The following is a 25779-nucleotide window of genomic DNA, read 5'->3' as shown; positions in this document are numbered from 1 at the left end:
CACATATTACAACCATTTGCTTGCAACCAGTTACAGAATGACATATGGCAAAGAACCATGATGTCAGTCCATGCTGACAGCTCAGGGTAGAAGAAATAATGGCTCCGTACAATCAATATTTGGGTTTTAATTATTTTCATGGAATTTTCTAATTAAAAAGCTTAAAAGAATGGTAATTTTAATACCATATTTTATGTGCAATGTTTTTTTAAATTTTCTTCAGTCACAGACCTAATCACTATACAATCCAAACTTTAGAATTAAAAACATTTAGAAATACCAGTTTTCGCATAGATTTTCTTGAAAGTTTGCTACTTGATTCACAAAAGATTTATCTTCACAACCAATTTGTTAAACTAGTTGCCAGTGTTATTTTCATTTTACAGCCAAAAAATTGAGGCACAAAAAACCTGCAAAGTTATAAAGAAAACAAAAACGTGTTTTGTGTCCTAAATGTAGGAAATCTTATATCTTATTTTTCTGAGTGCTGAGCATTCACCTAATTAAAATACTATTTTATTAGCTTGCTTTTTGGGGAACCAGTGCTTTTGACAACTTATTCTCAGGTACCTGACTGAATAATAGCATTTAAGTGAATCATTCAGCAAATCAATACAGGGACAGAGAATTAAGTTTTGGAAGGTGGCATTCAGCCTCTCTGATATGTAATATCACTCCTTCTCTTTCTGCAATTCCCCAGGTAATTCACAAAATGCACTGAAACATTTTCAGAAACCTTTTTCATCACACAAATGTCTTTTATCCCCAGTTTCTCTGAATTTTACGCACTAATTAGATAAGGCAGGGATTCCCTGAGATAAAACAACATAAAGTATGATCATACCAGTGCTTTATTTTAATGCATTTATACAGATGCTTTACTTTTGACATTGAACCATCATTTTTACAATTCACTTACTAGAGCAAGCATACCTGAAGACACATACAAACTACCAAAACTTACAAGGCTGTTTTAGGCAAGTCCAGTATATTCAAACGGCTTCACCTATCACCTGACCTATCCCTTGTATGACCTATAACTATCAACACTATTTTCTATAAATAATTACTTTAAAATATTTTCCTAAAGCCAAGTACCTTTTAATAAGGCTATCAGATGCAAAAAACCCAAATGCTACATTTGAACTTTTAATAATTAGGTGTAATACTCAGCTGATTAAAATTCTGAGTAACAAAAGGGAGGAGCAGGGAAATGTGTAATTCATCACGATTATTGTCCACAGTTTTGAAAGGCAATTCCCTTATATCATCAGATAAATATAAGAAGCCTGAACACTTATTTTGGACTGGTATTGATTTTTCTCTCAGTCTTATCTATTCACCAGCAAACAGAGAACATCGATACCACCTCCAGCTCTTCCTGGGACACAGAAAAAACACATGCCACATTGCCTCCCCCAACAATTTCAATATGCCATGAAGCTTAGCCTTCTCTAAGAAATGAATCTACCAGTTGAAACTGAAAGATATTAAACTATGATTTTAGAGAAAGTTTCTAATTCTGAGGTGATGTTACTGTCACAATTGTGAAGCATCAGTTTTCACATCATTCTGATTCCTGAGCTATTTCTTGTGTTTTACTTCTCTGCTCTCAGATGAGCTAATTCTGCAGTTAAGGCTGAGTGTACAGACACTAACAGTTACAGAGCAAAAATCCTTTAGCCATGAAGATCAAGACAACCCAAAACCTCTGTCACACCATGATTCACACTGCCTTATCCCGTACAGTACAAAATGTTGCTATACAGACTATCTTCACAATGTGCAGAGCTTCCTATGCCAGTGGTAATGACACCTTTACTGTTTTCAGACTTCTGTGTGCATGTGGAGTGAAAAATAGTAAACACTACCCTGTCTTGCAGATTTATGTCAAAGTTGAATGAAGGAGACAACAAAGGATAAAAACATACTTTTGAGCATTGATTCCATCAATGGCCTGGATCATTCTCTCATTCAGTTCCTCCTCAAACCTTCTTTTCTGTGATTTTGTTCTGAAATGAAAAATGTGAGAAGTTACTCTGGACATTATATTGTTAATAAACATTAACTTTTAAACAAAGGGTAATGTCTGGCATAAACTTTTGAGGATAATAAAAAATTTTTATCGTTTTTTAATGTTAAAAATGTCCTGGTTTAATGCCCTGGTTTCAGCTGGGATAATTTTCTTCCTAGTAGCTGGTACTGTGCTCTGTTTTGGCTTCAGTCTGAGAACAATGCTGATAACACACCAAGGTTTTAGTTGTTGCTCAGTAGTGCTTAACCTGCTCAAGGACTTTTCAGTCTCATGCTCTGTCAGTGAGGAGGGGCACAAGAAGCCAGAAGGAAGCAGAGACAGGACACCTGACCCAAACTAGCCAAAGGGGTATTCCATACCACAGCACATCATGCCCAGTATATAAACTGGGAGGAGCCATCTGGAAGGGTATATTGCTGCTCGGGTCAGGCTGGGTATCAGTCAGTGGGTGGTGAGCAACTGTGCATCCCTGATTTCTCCTTCTAGTTTTATATTCTCTCCCTTTGTTATTTCCCTTTTGATTCTCCTCCCCACCCTGCCCGGGGAGGAGGAAGAGAGGATGAGCGAGCGGCTGCAAGGTACTTACGTAGGTGCCATCTGGGTTTAAACCATGACACATTTATTCTGCAACAGCACCTGTAGGCATCAGGCACCCTAAGCCTCATAACAAGCTCTTAACAAACCCAGCACACACTGCAATCTGACACATACACACACAAACCCCCCCCACAACAAAACAACACTAAAAACCCCACAAAGACCCCCCCCCAAAAAAAAAAAATACCCACACAAAAAACAAATGAAGCAAATTCAAGAAATTCCGGTTGAAGGAAAGGCTTCCATAGTTTTATGGATTCATGAAAAAGAATGCAAATATGCTCAAACTCATAAAATACTACTAAATATTCCTGTTTCTTCTAGTTACTTTTAATATTCCTTGTCAGAATTGTATGATGAGCAATAACAGGCTAGTGCAGCAAGGCTTAATAAGTATACACCACTGAAAGCCTGACAACTTCTTTTCTTGGCAATATTTTATTATTTTTGATAAGAAAACTGAGCACCAAGTCTGAAATGAGTTTCAAACATATGGCATGTTTCTCTGTTTATAACATAACACAACTGCAATACAAAAAGCATCTTTTCACTGGACTCAGCATGAACCCAACAAAGCATCATCAGAATCGGTTTTGTCTTTGCTAATGTATGCTACTGCAAACATCATCAGTCCTTTCAGCAGTTGTGCTCTCCTTAAAATGGAATATTTCAAATATTGCCAGATTACGTCTTTGCCTCTTGAAAACTTAAATCCAATGTTTGCTTAGCAAAATCTTCTTAACCTACAAATTGAACTCTATCAAAGGTAACATGGATTTTCTACAACATCAAGTTTTTGAGTTATTTTCCCCAAACTGATAACCCGTTTCAGGATTCAAATTCAAACAGAAATCATATTAGTGTGCTTTAGAATAACTTTGAATAACCCAACTGATTTCATGCCTATTCAACGGTATGGAATTTAGGTAAGAAAGCGCTTACAACTTATTTTTCCCATACGAAACAATCTGCCTAGGAGAAATAACGAGACAAATGAGGAGACATTATCTAATCACACTTAATCCTCTTGGCAGCTCCCTAACAACATAAGAGTATCATAAGAGCTAAGACTGCCACAAACAGAAGCCTATATTCAGCCTTTAAAACCCACATTTTCATACTCTAATAAAATACTGATTTTCAAAGTGCTCATTATTACTTCAGCTCTCTCCTGCAGGAATGACTAATTAGCTTATCTAGAATTCTAGTTGTATGCCTCACAATGGACATTATAGACTCCAGTAATGGTTTCTAGAAACTTCCGTAATATGGTATCAAGACATATGGTAACATTTGCAACTTTTGGATCTATTTTGGAGTGGAATATAGAAACCAAAAGCAAGAACATCTCAGAATCTTAAAGAACTGCATTTGCAAATACTACAGTACAATTATCTTTCTTTTTACCATAAGGCTGATAGAAGTCCTTTTGATGTACTGTCTAAATGCAAATGCTCAGTTTTAAAATCAGAGACTGTTTTTATTACTATCATGCACATTCAGTCAAAACTTGTTCATCTTCTGGAATTTAGCAGTATTTTAGGTAATTGCATAGCTCTCCAGTATCCTGGGATTTGTTGAGGAGACATTTACCAAGCAGAGAGATGGGGAAGGAACAGACAGAATGATTTATTTGCATAACCAAAGACAATAAAACCACAATTTTTAAAAGGTTTCTTTCAAATGATTTTATGGCATTTGTGTTGTTACTTCCAGTTTTGCAAGAAAGACATTATCTGAATTTGTTATCAGGTCATTAAAATAAAAATTAACCATCCCAGGTTTCTGACAGTGCTAAGCTTGTTTTTTAAACAGATGTCATTCAACTCTGTTTCCATTCCTCAGCATCTTCCCTTAGTCATTGAAGTACTAAGCAGGTAAATGAAAACATAAAGCTATTGTGATTTTGCAAACATCTTGTGTAGCAAGAGCACTACAGGAAGACCACAAAATAGCTTTCGAATGTTTACTACTGCGAACATACTATAGACTTTGAAATAATAAAACACAATGCACATACAAAGCAATTAACAAATTATATAAAATGTCTCCTTTAGTACATATTATTAGCTGTTGTAACACAAATTATTAGCAACCCTTTCCATCTTCCCTTTCCCCTCTATGCCTCCTCTCAATTTTCCTGCATATAATTTTCTCCCCACTGACAGAGCAATTGGGTTGTTAGGAAAATCAAATAGTAGCCCATCAACATACTTATACTAATTCAGAATAATGCTATTTGTTAGCAGGAAGTGTATTCACAATCCATAAGTAACATGTCTGCCAAACCTGTTTCCATAGCCCTTCTCTATGTATGAGGTATCAGCTGAAAAAACAGTTTAGGTGAGAAATGGCCCTCAGTATTTGAAAGCATGCACTATATATATATATATAAATGAATGCCTATAAATGCATATGTATTTATATGGACTTTATATGAATAAGCAACTTTTAAAAATTAATTTACCTCTCTCTGCAACGCTGAAAATGGTATTGCCCCATGGGAACATCCTGAAAAAAAACAAAAGAAAATACCTATCAACTATAACAGACTTTGACAACACTAAGTTGCTTTAAAAATAGTGTTGAAAACAGCATCAAGTAAGGAGAAAAACTTCCAATACAAATACTTTCAGCATTGGATTAAAACTGTCTGAAAGAAAAATCCAGCCAGGGAACCATGTCACTTCAGTGGAGACAAACTGATCTATTGTTATAAACACTAAGTAACTAACACAATAGTCTGAATCCAAGAATATTTGTTTTACTAGAAAGTCACTGCTTCAAAGTCACCACCTTTTTAATGTTGCCCAAACTCCTCCCAGCTTCAGCAATAAACAATATTAAGTGTTTCTGAAAAAAAAAAAACCAAAAACCCAAAAAACAAACCAACAAACCAGATCTGAGTGACCAAATACAAGCAATGGTCATTATTTTTTATAGATTAGCAACAGCAGCCATCACATCACAGCCACATTTATTTTGTCATTAATAGTGATGGCTGGATACTTTCATAATGAACATATCACAATCTACATTCTGATGCACTGTATTTATTGAACAAGATGGGTTAGGTGGTTCCATCCTATGTTCTCATATGTAACAGGAACAAAACTGAATGCCAGTATTGAAAACTATTAGAATTTACTTTCACGTTTGCACTTTTTAGAAGCAGAAGATAAAACAATGTACAAGCTGTGGACTGACAGCATGTTACTGACAGCAGTAAAATAGTGTTAGCAAAATTAAAAAGAAATCTTTTCTGTTCAGTGTAAGAGATGTAACGTTGCAGTGTACATAGTACTGTGAAACTCAGGCCATCAGCCACAGCTGATGAGTGGTTAGTGCCCTTTCAAAAGGCAGATGTTACACTGAGTTTAGATTTGGTTCCCAGAGAACTCGTCTAATAAAGTCCACTCCAGGTACCACAAGAATAATGAAACTTCACACCATTTGCTCTAGGTTTGGCCATGTTCTAAATGGAGGATGTGGCTAAATAGCCAGTAAATCTCAGGGAATTCCTCTGCATCAATAGCGTTCCTTCCCAAAGGTGTTGCACTCTGGCTTTATGTTCAAAATGTCTTTCCACAAGGTGAACAGCAGCCACTCTTCATGCTGTGACTGGGGCTCACATGCAGAGTGTCCAGTTCTGTACTTTAGTTAAGTATGTTGCACTCCTTGTAATTCAGAGATGCACTTACAGCAAGACATGGCTCCTTAGAGTCTAATCTAAAGCTCACATGCCAATGCAAAAGCTCCCAGCAACTTCACTGGGTTTATGCCTTGTACAAATGTGTGTATCTTCTATCACAAATATCCAGGTATTTAGCAGTGAGCACCCTTTTCCTTTCAAATATTGCTAAATTGTATGAAATGACATAAGTAGGCCCCTACTGTTGTGCTAATCTTGCCGTTTTCAGTGGTCATGCTGTCCCTGTGGTGCAAGTGTGCAAATGGCTTGGCTGCTCCCCAAGATTCCAGGTACCGGGTCATGCGGACAGAAGCTCTCATTTTGGCTCCATCAAGAGTATGTCGAGGTCTAATGTGATGCTGGGGGCTTCGCTTCTCTCCCTGGTTGACAGAGAATAAAAGGTGATATCAGCCTTGTTGTTCATAGCTTTTTGAAGCAGTAATGCAGTCTGGTACCACTTATCTGCATGCTTAGGAACTTAAAAATGGAGAGATGCTAAGAACCTGCAATTCTTAATGACATTGCTGGGAAATATCAGAGACTTATTTCTGAAAGCAGGAAAGATTTGCAATGCAAGCATTACATATCTGTAGGCATCAGTAATAGCTCTGATCAATATCTTCTTGTGGTGAATTAAAAAAATTCAATAAAGAGATTGGTGGTCCTGCTCAAAAATAACTACGACTGGCAACAAAATAAAAGTGCTACTAACCTTAGGATTGATTACAAAGTAAGTCTTAACATTATGCTCTTTCAGATAAGGGTCCCTCACATCTCCATCCCCATCTTCCACTTTGTAAGCTCCATTCAAATGTGCCAAGGTGACTGAAGTGATGTGAACACGGCTGAAATTATATTTCAAGAGAATGACAGAATCGTAAATACCGATCAAAAGCATAACTTGAACCTGATCAACCTTTTTTTACTAGCTTTTGATATACTTTTTACATGCTGCTCACTTAATTTACAGTCCCTCTAATCTCAATTTTAGAAGTTCTAATGTGCATAAATCTAAAGGTTTACATCCACAAAGAAATACTCCTTAAATCACAGGAAGTACTGAGTGCTCCTTTTTTTTCCCCCTAAGAGCGCTAAGAATTAATTCAGGCTTCCCCCTCAAGGCTGATGGCTGAAGACATGGTACCTATGGATTTGTCCATGATACAAAAGTCCACGTGTACCAAGGTTAACAGAGAAGACTCTTACCCTGGAACTCCTCCAGCTTCCATGTGATTTGCCAGAGTAACATCATGTGACCACACATCGTACTGCCACTTCTGTAGCCCAATGACACCACAAAGCACATTCCCAGAGTGCACTCCTACACGCATGTTAATATCAACTCCAGTTGCATCTCTCACTTTCCTGTAGTTGAGAAGAAAATGTGTTAATATACATGATAAGGCCTTTGTTTTCATTTACCAGTCAAATCATCAGTAACAACACTTATTTCTTTTTAGCATTGCCTCCATTCTTTTTATGATAGGATTATTTTTGTACCTTACTTTTCCCATCATCTATATTTGCAACTACTTGTAGTAAATATTAATTCTCAAGTCCATGTCTGAAGTCCTTTCTTTTATACTCATCTGAAATTATTTGGGAGGGATAAACTAAGTAGTGGAAATGTTTGGTCTCATGGTAGAATCCAGGGACTATTTTTGTTCTACAGGCAGCTTTTGGAGATCTGGAACTACTGGTATGCACCTGTCTATCTCAGGACCCTGATATCTATGTTGGAGACCTTCTCATATCTGTCATATCTAAGAGGAAGCATGAAAAATGCATCACCTCAGGATATTCTACAAGCTAGTGGCTTGTTCACTTATATGGGATAAGAAACGCAAATGGCTCCTGTATATGAATCAGGTTCATAGTTCTAGCAACATCTTCAGTTTCAATGATAAGAATCATCATTACAGAATTTAACTGGCTTGTTCCTCTTATTTTTTTCAAAGGGGGTATAGAACTTACGAGGCTTAATTTCATATGGTAAATCCTACATTTAAGCAGTAGTTCTCAAGTGTTCTTTTCCCGGGAAATTAAAATAAAGGGAGCATGACAATGTATTTTATTAAACTGTGTTCTGAAGTTATTAAGAAGATGATACGAGAAGTTTTTAAATTCCTTCAGTCTCTACAAAGTGTTTATTGGCATCTCTTTTCACTTTGCCATGTTACACTGTTCTCATGTAGCTGACACACTTGAAAATGAACTGCTTGTAAATGAGCTTCGTAAGCATTCGTAAGATTACAAACACCACTTTGCTCTGCACAAAGAATAGGACACAGGCTTTTCATTTTGAAAAAAAAAAAAAAAAAAAGAAGTGTTTTTAAAACTGGGCAAAGTGGAAGAGGAACATTCAACCTCTAGGAGTGCTTGTTGAAAGGCTGCCCTGCCATATTCTGCAGAGCAAGCCATAAAGTCTGTTTTACAACAAGCTCTTAGGAGTTAAGAAGGGGAACAAGTAGAATATGTTCCAGAACTTAATGTTCTCTTCTGTCCCACAAATTAAAGAAACCACAGAAGATTTTAAATTACAAGTGTTACTCTGGATCAAATTAGGGTTTACTACTTCTTCTCTCCTCTGCTCCTTGAACAATTGCTATGACTATGCAGGCACTGACTGTATCTAAGAATGTAATCTATCACACCCCCATAGGACACCTGCCTTACCTACACAAGTATATCTGAAACTTCCCATTATTATTTCATTTTGTGCTCCCACAGTCTCTCCGGTTTCCCTTAGCACACCACAGTCTTTGTGCCCATCATGGCTAGGCAGTCAAAATACTCATCAAGACTGTATTTTTCCTACTACAGCCTGAAATTAGAGTTTGTAAGGATTCTATATTTTTCACAGGCATGGTTAGCTTGCAGGTAGTTGTAGCAACTTTACACAAGCAAGAGTTCAGGTCATTAAGAAAGCATCTATTCTATTTACCTGAGCTTTATTCATTGGTAATTCTGGACTAATGTATCTAAGCCTCACCTAATCCTGTCTTACGCTCTTCTACACATTCAGTGAGCCTTGAGCATTTAGTCTCCTGCAAATTGCCAGCTTTAAAACCATAGTTGTCTTTTGGATCAGACCTGCAGGAATGAAATCATAACTACAGAAATATTTTATTTTGTACCTAGCTTTCAAATTGGTACAACCATCTCATCCAACTGCTTCACTTTCCTCTGAAATGGAACTCATTTCACACTACCAAATCAAGGACAGCCTTTGAGAACGTGTGGCTGAGAACATTTAAACTAGGAAGTCACCACACAGACAAGGGGTTGGAGTTTGGGCGGAAGGAAAACAGCACATAACATTCATTCACAAACATATTTTTCCTTAATATATAAGCTTAACAGATAGCCTTAAAGCTCCCAGTTAAGGTGGGCAGCTCTCAACATCACAAACTGCACAGCATCTATGGCTTCATAAGGTGAGCATCCCGCTCCTGGGCAAGCACGCTGCAGGCTACATTGGACTTGTTCCAACACAGAGCAGAGAAACAAAGCAATTAATCAACAGGACTACTAGCAAATTTAAAGGGACACAATCCCTAGCATAGTGAGGTTGAATTGCTCAAAATGGAGCTACACAACATGAGGAAGCAAAACAGCATAAGGCTTTGTACTACAGATCACCTGGCAATTTGGTAGAATTCCTCCTTTTTGCTTCAAAGAGAACGGGAATCAAAACCATATTCAGGTGTTAAAATCTCTACAGAACTGTTAATCTAAACAGCAAACTGCTTTATTTCAGTAACTTACACACTTAGGGGTCATTTTGCAACTCAGTGACTGAACATAAAAACCCCTCATATCTGACAAAAAAGGTATTTTAGACAAAGTGAATCTAAGATATTCTTCTGGATGAAGAAAAAACATTTTAGAAAATGCAGCAGCCTAATTCCCGTACTGAGGTTAGTACAAAAGATCCCTAAAGTAAGGAGATCAAAATCCTAGTTTCCAAAAATACTGCACCTTTTCCATGAATACTTTGAAAGGAAAAGAACAAAATTTGCATTAATCAACCTACCCATACAGTAATTATCTTGGATCAGATCACAAGACCAGGCAACTGAAAGCCAAAACCCTCTTGTGACTACAGTTACGCTTATACGAGGGTAGTATTTAAGGAATCGCCTTTGTATGTCTGTTTAGTTAGTCAGTGAAACAACACTGTTCAACATAACTATCCACTTCATGATGAGGTGCAGACTACACATATACCTCAAAAGGATGAGGTAATTTCTTACTTTGCTACCTGGACAGGGCAAATGTGATTTGGGCAAAACCGTCAAAATTGGACATGAAACTTACAGAAAAGCATACCAAGTTTTAAAACCAAAGTCCATTTGTTTACGAAAAGCAAATCACGCAGATAACTATCAAATATCCAGACCTTCACATGATAAATATTTTTGCAAAGGGTAATTCACCTAGATATAGTGTAATTTTAGCCAAAGGAAACTTAGCTTTTCTACAGAAAAGATGTTTGTGTCATTAGTGATAACTGCTTTAAGTAACCATTTACAGTATTTTAACTCCTAAAGATAATAAGCACTTCAGTTATGAATTACAGACAATAAATAATCTGACTTTGGTTAAAAAAAAAAAAAAAAGGAGGTGGAAGACTTTTTAATTGTCCTTTCCTCACAAAATGCTTTCTAAATTAACTTAACAGGATCAGACCCTTGCTTAACAAAGAAACACCATGTAGCTTACAAAAGAGTTATTTCTACTCTGCACTGAGAGTTCAGATAGCAGACAGGTGAAGAGATGAGGGGGAGTAGCGTAAAGCTGTCCTTTCCAAGGCTTCTTTGAAGTCCCATTGTCATTAGTACTGCTACAGTTGCCTATAAACCATTCCAAAATTACTCTTCAGTAATGAACTACAGTTCAGGGAACTACAGACCAGTCAGTCTCACCTCTGTGCCTGGCAAAATCAGTTTCTCCTGGAACAGTTTCTCCTGGAAAACATGCTAAGGCACATGAAAAACAATGAGGTGGTTGGTGACAGCCAACATGGCTTCACTAAGGGGAAATTCTGCCTGACCAATTTGGTGGCCTTCTATGATGGAGCCAAGGAACTGATGGACAGGGGCAGAGCAGTTGACGTCATCTACCTGGACTTGTGCAAAGCGTTCGACACTGTCCCGCATGACATCCTTGTCTCTAAATTGGAGAGACATCAATTTGATAGATGGACCACTCAGTGGATAAAAAACTGGCTTGATGGCCGCACGCAAAGAGTTGTGGTAAATGGCTCGATGTCCAGTTGGAAACCTGTAACGAGTGGTGTCCCTCAGGGATCAGTGTTGGGACCGGTCCTGTTCAACACTTTTGTCGGCGACATGGACAGTGGGATTGAGTGCGCCCTCAGCAAGTTTGCTGACGACACCAAGCTGTGTGGTTCGGTTAATACGCTGGAGGGAAGGGATGCCATCCAGAGGGACCTTGACATGCTTGTGAGGTGGGCCGATACCAACCTGATGAAGTTTAACCAAGGCAAGTGTAAGGTCCTACACCTGGGTCGGGGCAATCCCAGGCACAGCTACAGGTTGGTCGGAGAAGAAATTCAGAGCAGCCCTGCAGAAAAGGACTTGGGGGTGTTGGTTGACGAGAAGCTTAACATGAGCCGGCAGTGTGCGCTTGCAGCCCAGAAAGCCAACCGTATCCTGGGCTGCATCAAAAGAAGTGTGACCAGCAGGTCGAAGGAGGTGATCCTGCCCCTCTACTCTGCTCTTGTGAGACCTCACTTGGAGTACTGTGTACAGTTCTGGTGTCCTCAACATAAAAAGGACATGGAGCTGTTGGAGCGAGTCCAGAGGAGGGCCACGAGGATGATAAGAGGGCTGGAGCACCTCCCATATGAAGACAGGCTGAGAGAGCTGGGGCTGTTCAGCCTGGAGAAGAGAAGGCTGCATGGAGACCTCATAGCAGCCTTCCAGTATCTGAAGGGGGTCTATAAGGATGCTGGGGAGGGACTCTTCCTTAGGGACTGTAGTGGTAGGACAAGGGGTAATGGGTTCAAACTTAAACAGGGGAAGTTTAGATTAGATATAAGGAAGAAGTTCTTTACAGTGAGGGTGGTGAAGCACTGGAATGGGTTGCCCAGGGAGGTTGTGGATGCTCCATCCCTGGCGGTGTTCAAGGCCAGGTTGGACAGAGCCTTGGACCACGTGGTTTAGGGCAAGGTGTCCCTGCCCATGGCAGGGGGGTTGGAACTAGGTGATCTTAAGGTCCTTTCCAACCCTTATGATTCTATGATTCTATGATTCTAACTGGAGGATTCCTAAAGTATGCCCAAAACTGCATCCTCAGATGCCTTACAACTGTCAACTCATCAGTTACAACCACATTTCTTTTTCCTCTTTCACATCATATAAAGCCTCCTGCTATTATTTGCATTACTTGAAATAAGTTACAACTGCTGTTTCAAATGTAGTCACATTAGGATTCTCAAATACTAGCTCAAATTCTGTTTTCCGTTTCAAAGACAGATCAAGCACAGTGATTATGGGAAAGAAATAAGGGACAAATACAGTAACCCACAAATCAAAAATACTGCTGATAAATACAGAATTCTCAATAGTGCCCTAATCTGTTAACTGACAACACTTTTTAGAAAATCCTCATCTAAAAAATTGATTATAGAAAAGTTGAAACTAAAACTAAACCTGTCTAGTAAGACAGGCGTCCTTAATTGCTTATTTAACAGCATGGAAAGTAGGCTTCTCATCCTAGGAATCTGTAAGCTGTTAGAAATGTCTTCGGTAGACATGCTCAGGATCACTCCACAAGCTCAGGGCTTGAGGCATCTTAACTTTGGAGGAGCAATTGCTCCTGACCACCACTAAACATCAAACTCAGCAGGATCCAGGAGCTCTAGCCTCTCACAGTGCCGTTTCACTAACAGGTGGGTGCAGCATCATGACTTTGCAAAAAGCAAAGCTTCCAAGTCCTAAGTGATGTCTACTGGGATATTTACCATCTTGTAATCACAAATCACAGAACAGTTGAAGTCAGAAGGGACATACGAAGATTGCCTAGCCCAACTCCTGCCCAAAACAGGGTCAGACAGAGCAGGTTGCTTAGGGCCATAAAGTTGGATTTTGAGTATTTCCAAGGCTAGAAAGTCCACAACCTCTCTGGGAAATCTGTGCCAAGGCTCAGTCACCTCACAGTGAAAAAAACCCCATGTTTCCTGGTAGTCGGAGGGAACCTCCTGTGTTTCAGTTTGTGCCCATCATCTCTTATCCTGTCACTGGGCACCACTGAAGAGCCTGGCTCCATCTCTTTGCACTCTCCCTTCAGGTACTTAATGCATTAATGAGATCTTTCCCCCTCAGCTTTCTCTTCTCCAGGACGAACAGTCCCTTCTCCCTCAGCCTTTCCACATATGAGCAATACTCCAGGCCCCTAATCATCTTTAGGTATGTGGCAGCATAGCCTGGCACAACCCAGCGTTTCTTTGCTGAGGCTAACATCAATATTACCATGCAGGACCCTGTAGTGAAACACACCAGCTACTGCAGGTCTGAATGTTTCAACAAGCAGCACAGCTACTGATAGAAAAGAGACAGAATTTTAATTGTTGAGCATTTAACAAAAATGTCAGCACTTACTTAATGGCTTCACACATGTCCAATCCCATTTTCACACAATTCTTGGCATGATTTTGAAGAGATATAGGTAGTCCAGAAACACAGTAATAGCAGTCACCTAGGATTTTTATTCTCATACATTCATTTTCCTGGAGGAAAAAGCAAGTTGAGATTGTCAATTTTAACTTGAATTACATAAATTAAGGGTTATGGTTACAAAGGCTGACTTAAATGATGTTAGCAAAATCATTCTACTTAAGCTTGTTTCAGTAGAAAAGCTTAAAAAAAGCTTGCTAAAAAAGAAGTCCTGTCAAAGAGTTTTGTATGGATGATTCCATTAAGGACCTCATATGGTCCTTAATGGGCAAAACGAGGAAGTAAGTTCACTGAAAAACATGTATCTGCAGTGATATTCACATCTTAGATTAAAGAAGTGAGCCAAAGTATCATGTACTCAATCTAAACAAAGTCTTACTGTTTGAAATACGAAATCAAGAGAACTAGCCTTCCACAGTTATAATTTTGAAGATGTACTATGCAATACTTTCTGAAACTAGCAATCATAATCGTATTTCTATCTTTTGAACTCTAAGGCAATGTAAAGATTTACTTTTTTTTACCAATACTGGATGAGAGTTTCCAAACTATTAAAAAACAGAGAAAATTTTTATCTGTTTTAGTGTTTCTGATTTCACCTTCACACACAGCATGAAATTTGATGGATTTTTATAAAAATAACACCTAAATAAAGAGAAGAAAATCTTCCGACTGTATTTGAATCTTTCCTTGAGTAATCAAGACACTGTGGTCAATAATTAAAATTGCTTCAATCAATATTGTCTCTCTTGTCCTCCAGCCTCTTAAATGTTTTTCCCGAGATCTGAAAACTGACTGTATCATTTTTTTATCTTGAGTTTCTTAATCCTTGTTTCTGTAAAAAAATCTATTTAAAAAGCTGTTCATCTGCCATTAGGCTTTACTGGGCTCCATGAGCTGTCTCTATTGGTCCTGTTAGAGAGCTATCTTGGGTTTCACAGATTGTCACACTGGCAGAAACACACTGTTGCACTCAGTCCAGAGCCAGATTTTCTCTTCACATGTTTCAAGTCTAATCTTCCTGCCAAAGCCTCAGAAAGGCTGCCTGAAGGTAAAAAAGTCTCCAAGAAGAAAAAAAACATTTTAAAGATGATTTACTTATTTAAACTAACAGTAGCAGCCCACTAGAAACCCACCTTTGCAATCTGATCAAACTTGCCAAACAGCTCATTTAGCATGTGCACCAATTCCCCTGGTGAGCAGTCACTGGCCAGGCGAGTGAATCCCACAATATCAGCATACAAGATGCTGCAATAGAAATGAACAGAAACTTGGTCACAGATTCCTCCTGCAGAACTCAGATTTAGCAATCAACAGCAAAACCTGAAAGTAGGCATTCTAGAATTCACAGAGGTATGCCAGTACCCAAAACAGCCACTGCTAAGTGTAGAACAATAACTATATTTATAGGTAAACATACATTTACCTTTATAGTTGTTACATTTATAGGTAATATATACCTATATTTTCCTTTATAGGTATTACCTGTACAGGTATTACCTTCACAGATATACCTATATTTATAGGTATTGATAGGCATTCTATACCTATATTTGTTACAGTGTATTCAAAAAATACAAATTATAATATAATAATAATTTGCACATGAATCAGCAATATAATAATGGCAATTATTTTAATAAACATGTTTATTATCAGAATTTGTTTAATAACTTTTTATCATTGTAGACATTTTCTGACTAGATTTACCTGTCAGCAATATGCAGCATGGAAGACTTTGTTCACTTGTTACTTAGGCTATTAAATTCAATCTTGATTGCTAAGATATTCAATACACTATGTTTCTATTCACCAAGAAATCTTCTCCGATTCACTGAATCAGGAAAAAGTATTTGCGCTTGCAACTGAAAATGAACTTCCTCAAAAGTCCTGCAATATTTGCTTTAAAAAAGCAATTTCTAAGAATGTCATGCAAATTAATTTATCCAGTCAAACACAGAATATTTTAGCTCAGGTACTGTGTAAAATACATATGTAATATAGTGCCTCTGTTTACATTATATAAAACCTGATGAATTGCTCCAGTTAAGAGACTTACAACTTCAGAATAACGTAACTGACATGAACTACACTTTTGATGGTATATATGAAAGTAGGACTTGGTAATTTAACCTCAAAAATTAAGACATTATGAGGAAAGCCAGTTAATGCGTGGCTTTGTCTAAACAACTCCTTTTTTTATCACCTTTGTTGCTCTTCTGGAACATGGAATTGTTAGCTTTCGATCAAATTAATGGCTATTAACATGAGTGTTTTGAAAAACATATTAAAACAATTATTTTCTTAATTGCTCTCTTAACTTTCTTTTCAAAATTTCTCTGAATGTTGTTGATACATTTTATTACAGTACGATACCTTACATTGGTGTGCCTTTTGACATACAAATTGTGGAAGTTGTTCGTGTTTTCCAGCTGGCCTGCCTTGGGACCTTGTAGCCTCTGAATGATCTCTGCTTTCATTTCCATGGCAATGTGAGCCGGCAGTAAAGAAAGTAGAAGACGCTCCTAAAATTTAAAATGAAATGTCCACAATTTCTGTTAAGGAGAATGAAATTAGCATGGCAGCAATACTGTGCAAGGCATATGCTATTGTCAATACTCCAGAACATTTTGATGAGGCTTGCACTCAGGCATTTGCCTGGTATGGCCTCCAAAATTAATCAGTTCCTTGAAGAACTTGACAGAGATATACACACCTTTCCCGACATCTAACGTCTTCAAGGTTTTGTGTATATTAGAAAAACATCTGAAGAAGTTATATACAGTAACCTATTCAATATCTGAGTATGATGCAGGAAATATAGATTATCAAATACAGCAAGAGCTGCAAGGACTCTTCAGAGGACTTCAGGGAAATGCCGTCCAACTCAGGCAAGAGTAGGCTAATAGCTTTTTAATGTTCAGTCATAGTTTCAGCAGTTGTTAGATTGAAAGTGAAAAAAGATAAAATCAAGACACAGAACATGTTGAAAATGTTGGACTTTTCCATACTATTTTGATATGTATTCTCCTCTTACTTTAATATGGCATTTGACAAACAGAAGTTTTCTGAAAATATTAACCTAAAAGGAAATAGATTTTTTTTTTAAATCCTACATATTTTTCCTTATCTTTTATTGGTATTATACTCATAGTTTTCTCCTTGTGAATCTCTCTTACATCAGTATATTTTAATTTTGCCCATTTTACCTGTGACAGCTTTTCATTGAGTTCCTACTCCTTCGTAAAACCAGATCAAGGGAATAGCTGGAACTCTGCAAAAAAATCCCCTTCCTGCTTTGATCATACTCCACCTCAAAATTGAACAGGAATTTCCCATTTTCTCATAGGCAGAGCAGAGAGGCTAATTGTGGCTAAGCACTAAAAACAGAACCCTGAACCAGTGAGGAGGGGAAAGGCAGCTGTAAAAGCTCATGAATGAGTCAGAGAAAGAAACAGCTATGCCAGAAAAGATGGTGACCTCAAAATGTGCATGGTCTGCAGGTGTTACTCACAGTGATGTGTTCTCTTTGGTTCAAAACATGTATTTTTGCAGAGTTTGCAGTTCTATTCATGAAGGTACCAGAAGTGTAACCATTAATCCAATGCTCTGCCTGGGATAATTACTCCTGTTCAAGTCTAATGACCTTGAATAGAGCATGGTAATAACAGGGCTATAGACTCTCTGAAATTTGCAGCTACCTCAGCTATCCATCTCTGTAATGTCTCAAGACTTCCCATTCCTCATAGCATTTGTGTACCGGTAAGCATAGCATTTACTTACATGAGGCCCTATGAAATTAATCCTGCACACACTTTGTAAAAACCCCTCTATTTCATTGAATCAAGACAGAATTTTGCTTTGTTGCTAAATAATATTAAACTAATAATTTTCTTTCTTTTTTCTTTTTCTTTTCCACACTTTGGTGAGATCTAAAAATAATTTTGATTCACATATCAAAATTATTCACATATCATCACATATGGACTGCTCTTTATTTTGCATACTAAAGCATATCACATAAACAGTAAGACAAGTCATAAAATAAATGCTCAAGGTAAAGCATACCTGTCTCTAGCCTGACTAAAGGAGGCGAGAATAAAAGAATCTATGTACTGTTTTCCTACTGCTAGGATCTCAGATTTGACACATGGTAGTTGAGAAGAATATATACAATTGACTTAATAAAAATGTTAATGTGGCTTTATTCCATAAATGCAAGATTAATTTAGTAAGTTTAGGTATTTTAGCAAGTACACATCCATGGGGCTGATGTATTTTCATTTCTAATGCAGTCCACTGGTCCTTCGTGGCGGTATTTTGCTAAATTATAAAGAAGACCTGCAAAGCCAGTGAACATTTTTCTATAATGAAACCTTCCTCTTGCAAGCTGCTCTTTATATAACAGAAATTTGTTGTTTTGTGATGTACAGGATGGGTCAGCATTTGGTAATAATTATCATTTAATAGCTTACAAAGAGGTGAGTGCTCTTAGCTCCAATTTTATATCACTGTGCTCCTGTAATACCATGGCTAGTAAATGCAAGCTCGTTCACTATGTTCCTATGGCTCTGTTATGATTCCATACATGCAGTAAGGCAGATGCTCAAGGTCCAGGTTACTTCTTAGGTCTTTGAAACCCAGGGAGGCTGGCAAAAGGTCAAAGAGAAAAGCAACAGAAGTTTTCAAGAAAGCAGTAGAAAAGGTAATAGAAAAAGTTTTCATAGGAAGCAGTGTAACGTCGATTACAAGCTAAAGAATCATAAGAGGAAAGGGAAAACAGAATGCCCTTATTTTGTAGGGGACAGAAGAGAGATGAGATATTTCCCCTCCTTTTTCTCTCCAAGCCAGACCACTAATCTGTTCTGCTTAAAGGTCCTGGTGAAGCTGTTCACCATATCAGAACTCCCCTCCAAAGAATTTTTAACTTCCTCCATTTCCCCTGTACAAAAGAGAAATTTACAACCAGAGGTGGCTTTAGAAAACTGCAACTGGTGAAGCACACTGCAAAATATCCTGCCATGCCCAGCTACACCCAAATGCTTCAGCCACCCTCCCCACCACGCAGGCTGGGAGTGCTCACATATTGGTCCTGAAGTTATCAGCTGTCTGTTAACGTGTTACCAAGTCACATACTACATTTCAACCAGACTGTTAATTTTGATTTCTTTCACTAAAACACAACTGTGAAAGAAGCTGAACCTCAACTATTTATGAAGACCGTGGCTGGTCCTGTCACCTAGCCAAACGCAAAATGGTTACAAATACATTATTCCTTCTCTTTCTGCTAGAAGAGCCCAAGAAATGCAAAGGATATAAGAACACCTCTTCCTTCATATTTTGTTATCTCTGGTGGCTAAAAATCGCATAGTGGAAGGATCAAAGCCAACTACTAATCAGACTGTAGTGCCCGATGTGCACTAAAATTTATGCAGACTGAAACAGTGTGAGGAACATAGCAAATCGAGATTGCTGCTTATGACAGCTTTTTATTTGACAATAAATATTGTCAAATATATATTATATCTGTACTATTCTCTCAGATAGAAAATCCACACAGCAAAAACTAGGTGAACTGACATACAAGACTGAGACAAAACACTTGCCTATTAGTAGCAGACAGAGAAGCCATTCTCAGAGCTGTAGTCTATAAGAAATAAGCTGAAGTAATTCTGAATTCAGGTCAAGATGCAGCATTTAAAAGTCTTCTGACTATAAATAACAGCACCTGCTTCTGGTGAAAGAGAAACTGCTGTGCTGTGGCAATAATGAAAATTCGCTTACAAATGTCTTTCTCTGACATATTACCAACATTACAGTCAATACATGTGATTGATGTACACAAGACTATTTCCTGACTATCTGTGTTCTCTGGGGCTCTGCTTTTCCCCACATCACTCAAATTACTTGTAGCTGAAATTTTAAGTCCTAAGGATAATAGACAGAGCATACAATCCATATGGATTACAAAATTGTAGCGTCTTTCAGTAGTGCAGAGTTAAGAACTCCTTTCTTCTCTGAACAAGCCCATTTGGATCCCAGTAGATGGCTAACAAGTAGTCATCCTCCCTTGATTTTCTAACTAAGGATCTTCAGTGGTATCTGTCAAACTGTTACTTGAGTTCCTGTTCTCTCAAACCCCACATAGGGATATTTTTGCCCCTTACAATGTCATTTAGGGCACTGTATATAGAATTCTACTTTTCTGTGGATTGGGTTGTTTTCAGATTCCTGTGGCACATGTCTACTCACCTATTTAGCAAGTTTGACAGAGCAGGTCAGTAAGTCAGCAGTAAGAGCTCTAGAAGCAATTAGCCTATACATGTATCAGGTTCCCAACAAAGTTTACAAATAAACATGGACAAAATACAATTTTCAGCTGCCCTTGAAATATATCAAGAAATAACCTACAAAACAGGAGTCTTGTGATTCCTGATCACACAATGATCTATCAGCCATGTGGCTGACAGAGATAGTGATCAACAGGATACTTGTTTGGCCAAATTATTGTACTGTTTACCCAGATCTCATGCACATTCTCTTAAATACACCTACAATGTTAAACAGCTGTAAATTTATTTTTTCTTAAAGCTAACTTGGACTCCTAACTGGGAGAGGAGATTGTTTTTAAAAATTAGGCACTATTATCCCTTTAAATTTAGCCTATATCAGTAACCTCCACCAACCTTATTACTTGTACTAAGACCAGTAAATTGCATTTTACTCACATGCACCAAGAAAGGTATTCAATCGTGATTATAGAGACATAAAGAGATGGAGAATTCATCAACTCCTTAGCTGTTTGTTCTAGTGGTTAATCAGCTGAACTGTTAAAAACTGTTAAAAATGTGCTCTGTATTTCTTACTTTGAAGTCTTGGTCCTGTTATATCTGCCTCAGCTAAAGATTAATGTCCACACTTTTTCCCTGTGAAGTTAAACGCTGATCAGATAACTCAATTTTCTTTCTGATCAGGTAAATAGACTTGGCTCCATAAATCTCCTGCTCTTAAGTATTTTCTACACTCTCTTCTCTAAACCCTCAAAAACCTTCAAACACTTTTTGAAAGGTCATTTGACACAAATCTTAACATTGTGATCCAGTAAACAAAGACATACACACACACATATACCCTCCTGCCTTCTTCCCCTCAACATGTCCATGACTTCCACTGCACAACTTCCTGCTGTAACATCTCTGGAGTTTCCTGTCTGCTATGTATCCAAAATACTTTTCAAAGTTGCATACACTTTGCTTTTAGAATTATGACTTTCCAGACTGTTATTATAAACTGTCTTGATGAATATAATTTATAAAGTATTCCGTATTATGCTATTTACTATGAGATCAATATTTGGCTTTTCTGCAAAAGTAACTGTCCGTGATTGCCTTCGTGTATCTCCTAGATCATTAATAAAAAATGCATAACAGCATAAACAATGAGAACTGGTTCTTGCAGAACATGACACACATGACAATTCATTGAACATCTCCACTGATAATTTCCAGTTACCCCACTCAAGATCCATTAGACTGTGCTCTTTTGACGGGAAGCAGTGTCAGTACTTTTAATCAGGATGCTCAGCATCATTGCATCAAACACCTTACGGAAATCTACTGCTTTTGGAAAGTTACTTAACCCAAATCTGTTCCCCATTAAAAAGTTAAAAACATTTTCATATGACTCAATTTCCTACAAAATTTTTGATTACATCACTGTGTTTCTTTGCAAATACAAAACCATCATAGCAGCATCTTTTATATCCTATCAATTGTTTATATTCTTCCTATCTGGTGGCAGCCCCTTCCTTTGTTGGGATGGCTTTTTTCCTGGAATGCTTTCAAAACACTGTCATCCGCCTTGACAAAAACAGTCAAGGATTTTTCCTGACACCTACAAGTCTACTTATCACAATTTTTGTCATATTGAACCATTTTTTTACATAACTAATTGCTGCTTTTGCTTTCACTCACGGCTCGTAAAGTCTTTACACTACAGCTGACATCTTTTCTGATGACAGAATTATGAACTCTTGTCTGTTCATCAACAGCCTCCTAAAGGGCTCCCCATTGCTAGCAACATTCATCTATGGTTTGCTTTGGGTTTTTTCTTGTGGAAAACAATTTTTTTTTTCAAGTCCCCAAGCACAGCACTGTAAGACTTTTTATCTTCATGATCCTGTAGGTGAAATTTCAAGGCTGGCAATACCAGAAACCGATATCAAACCCAGAAAGTCAGTACACACAAGTAGAATGAGAGGACCATCCTCTCAGTCCTCACTATCTCACCAGCCATGGGACATGAACTCCCCCATGAAGATGTTCTGCAGAACACAAGCCATAGGTGTCTGGGAGCTGCTCTAGTGAGAAAGCGAGTCCTGAGCAGGGGCTGCCAGCAGGGCAGGGTCCAGTCCCACAGCTAGGTGAGCAGGGCAGGTCCAGGGTGGCCACCAAGGGCTCAGGTGACCAGCCCAGACCATGGCAAAACACCTGTGGCATGACTCGCTCACTTAGCAAGAACGGTACAACCACCCCAGGCTTTGGATAAAAACGCACACATTAGTTTTCAGGCTAAATACACACCATTCTGCATGCTCATTTGCTGGTTAACATCTAGCCAGTTGCCTTTATCTCCAAATAACACTAAGGCTACCTGAAAGCACTGCTTTGCTGCAACACTTTCAGTGTATGGGTCTGAAAGCTAATTTAAATGCACAAGCTCACCATGTATTTGGCAAAGAAAAATTCCTTCAAGGAGCTTAGGGGATGCTTAATGTTTATGCATAAATTATAGTTTGCATATGCAGGCTGTCTATGACTAATTTTGCAAATGAGGCTCACTACACCTTCAGAATACGTGCCTATCTTGCAGCTGTTCAAGAGGCAAGTCATCAAACAACAAAACAATAGAGTAAAACCAGAACATAATGACATACACAGCCAGAGCTTCGTAATTAATTGACACAATTTCAAGGTTTGTTTCTGTCTGACTCTGTTAGCTCTTGCTTTAAGTCTTCTATATCTCAAGATCACTGCTGAATAGACAGAAGCAGCATTTTGCAAAGAATCTGTTTGATGAGATTAACTCTATTATTACTATATCAGCCCTTCATAATGGTGAAGTATTACAATGCTGGCATTTGCTCAATACAATTCTTTTAAACAATAAACCCTTTAACTCCAGTACATCTGACTTCACATTTTGATGAGAAGAGTTTTATGGTATTTTTTTCACTACAAATGAACAAAACACTACATGGCTCTCTTTCCTTCTTCCAAGCCATCCATGGGACATGTCAGGGAAGATATTCCCTGAGAATCTATGCAGCCCTTTTGCCAAAGAAAGCGGTTTCCTGTTGAGCTGCCCAGTTTAGAGTCAAACCTTGCAGTTGCAAGCATCAAATCCAAAGCAAAACCAGAAGCATCTGTAAGGCGCAGCATTATCCTTCAGTTAGAAGATCGAGTTTGGAGTACATTGACAAAACAGCCCTCCATGCTTTTCTAGGTAGCATGAAACTGGTTCTTTTTACCTCAGACTTTGCTTGCTGATGTTTTAGCCACCCGCTTGCAGAATACCAAATAAGCACGTAAGAATGAATTTCTGTATTTCACTGGTAATTTTCCACTATTTTATCAGATATCATACAGATACCACACATTTGTGTGATCAAATGTTAGTCACCACATAGAAGAAAGATCAAAAACAGTGATCAGTCACCCAACTACGCCTGTCAGAAGCTCACAAACACTTCAAAGTGGGTCAGACAGAGTAGTCAATGGCCAGACAACAATAAAAATTAATCGAAACTCTCAATCTCTGCATTAGATTAGTGAAGAGAAGAGGTAGATAACAATTGGTTTTCCCATACAACAGCCTATTTAGATTGAGGGAGAAGCTTATTCAAGCAGAAGCTAATTAAAAAAATTTCATTTCATCCACATATAAATGAAAAGTGAGCCTACAGTGAGGATCTGTCCTACTTCTTGTGAAACAGCAATGATAAATTTTAATGACGCAAGCTGTATATTTTAACACCTTTTTTCTGAGCAGCACTAAGCGTCACTATTCATTCAACAGCTCACTTCCTAGCCTTGAAGACAGAGGAAGCTGACTCACCGTAGGTAGAAATCAAAGAACAGGCAGATGCCTGCAGGGTATACACTGTAACTGCATTCATAAAGCAGACCTTTTGTTTCTTTACAACGGTCTAAATAAAAGGGAACAAGAATCGTTTGCATTACATCTCTATCTTGGGAATGAAAGTTTCTCTTTTGCTTATTCATGGAATACGTATCTCGTAGAAATCTCCCAACTGCTCTTTAATGATTATATTCACTAGCTACTAAATATAGAGATATTTAAATGAAAAACTTTTATCCCACTGGAAAATATACAAGAAAAACAGAGCTTTGAAAACCAGTTCTCTTTATTTTGAGGAACCTGATCAGAGAAAAAAAAAAAACCCAAACAAAAATAGCTTACTGTACAGCAGATACATGTTAAACTATTCATGAACGCTCATTACTAAGCCTAACCACAAAACAAAATTTAGCATAAATCATAGCAGGGATTAAAGCTTTCAGAATTATTTTGGATTTATTTTCTAAAGACCCTAAACAACATTTTCCATGTTACTGTGTGCATGATTTCTGTGGTAGGTTTAGGCATATGAGGATACAGACAGAAACTCCAGCTTAATCCACAGAAAGACTGGGACAGTAAATACCAGACTTTCAAGTGCCTTGTCACCTAAGCAAAGCCAATCCCAAGAGGTTAGGCACTAAGACCATGTGTGCAATGCACAGAGAAAAATCAGAATCCTAAAAATGTGACTGAGAAAAATTAGAATTGAAAGTGGAAGGGGTGGGAGGCACGTAATACAAAATGCCCAGAAAAGGATGTTGCTTATGATTCTGTAGTCAGAGCCACCAGATGCTTACCTCCAGGCCACAAGGAGGCCCTTTTATTGGCTTGGAGCTCTGTTGTGGGCAAAACAGAGTATGGAGTCAGAGAATTTCAATTGATTTAGTTTATTGCAAACAAACCCAAACCTCCCATTGTTGATTGCAGGTTTGGAAAACAAACAAACAAATGAACACTCCTTCCCCCAAAAAAATAAAAGGAAATAAAAACAGAGACAAACACTTATATAACCATCTATCTTCTGCACTTCCCAGTACCAATTTTTGTTATTTTGCTGTGGATTATACTCAGTCCATCAAAATTCCTGTGATGAGGTGTCAGGTAGTGTAGGGAGTTGAAGTGGTATCTGTGATGGTTTCTTTCTGCCACTGTGTGCTTAACCCCTTCTGCTGCTCTATGCTTGATGGTTTCTGCTGCATTTTTTCTCAGTGTCCTTGCTCCAGCCTAGGACACTGATGGGCTGCAGTGCCCTTAGGTGTGTCCCTGCTCCAGTATGAGTTGTCCATGGGCTACAGTCCCTTAGGGGTGTAGGTATCCTCTGATGCAGCGAGTCCTCTACACAAAACAGGTTGTCTCCTGCATCCAGCAGCTGCCTGTTTCTTTCTGAACTGTTTGGGCAGGGGCACCATGGGCCTCAGATTAGGTATTGTTTTGGTGCTCAATGAGCAAGTTTTTGTACACAAAGCAGTTTTTTCCATGGTTGTTTTCATGCACCCCATGGTAGGCTAGAGGCAGCTTTGACTGACAAGTGGCAATTCGAAACACCCACGTCACAACTCACCACTGCAGCCCCCTGCAATTTGCAGCTGCTAACAGACGCTCAGTATAGA

General features: G+C 38.2%; 1 protein-coding gene across 3 annotated transcripts in view; it reads right to left on the bottom strand.

The window, feature by feature from the left end:
* Positions 1-25779, bottom strand: part of ADCY2 (adenylate cyclase 2) — a 217687-nt gene that overhangs the window by 59408 nt on the left and 132500 nt on the right. For all 3 annotated transcript variants that reach the window (XM_030500578.1, XM_030500588.1, XM_030500594.1), the window contains 8 exons: positions 16403-16551; positions 15163-15274; positions 13952-14079; positions 7530-7688; positions 7036-7168; positions 6527-6703; positions 5100-5143; positions 1932-2012 (listed from right to left, as the gene is read on the bottom strand). In XM_030500578.1, coding sequence (XP_030356438.1) covers positions 1932-2012; positions 5100-5143; positions 6527-6703; positions 7036-7168; positions 7530-7688; positions 13952-14079; positions 15163-15274; positions 16403-16551 — 983 coding nt within the window. The remainder of the gene's footprint in view (positions 1-1931; positions 2013-5099; positions 5144-6526; positions 6704-7035; positions 7169-7529; positions 7689-13951; positions 14080-15162; positions 15275-16402; positions 16552-25779) is intronic.

This window comes from Strigops habroptila, chromosome 1 (assembly GCF_004027225.2).
Source record: "Strigops habroptila isolate Jane chromosome 1, bStrHab1.2.pri, whole genome shotgun sequence".
NCBI lineage: Eukaryota > Metazoa > Chordata > Aves > Psittaciformes > Psittacidae > Strigops > Strigops habroptila.
The sequence above is the reverse complement of the archived record's forward strand: the minus strand, read 5'-3'. Positions and strand labels throughout refer to the sequence as shown.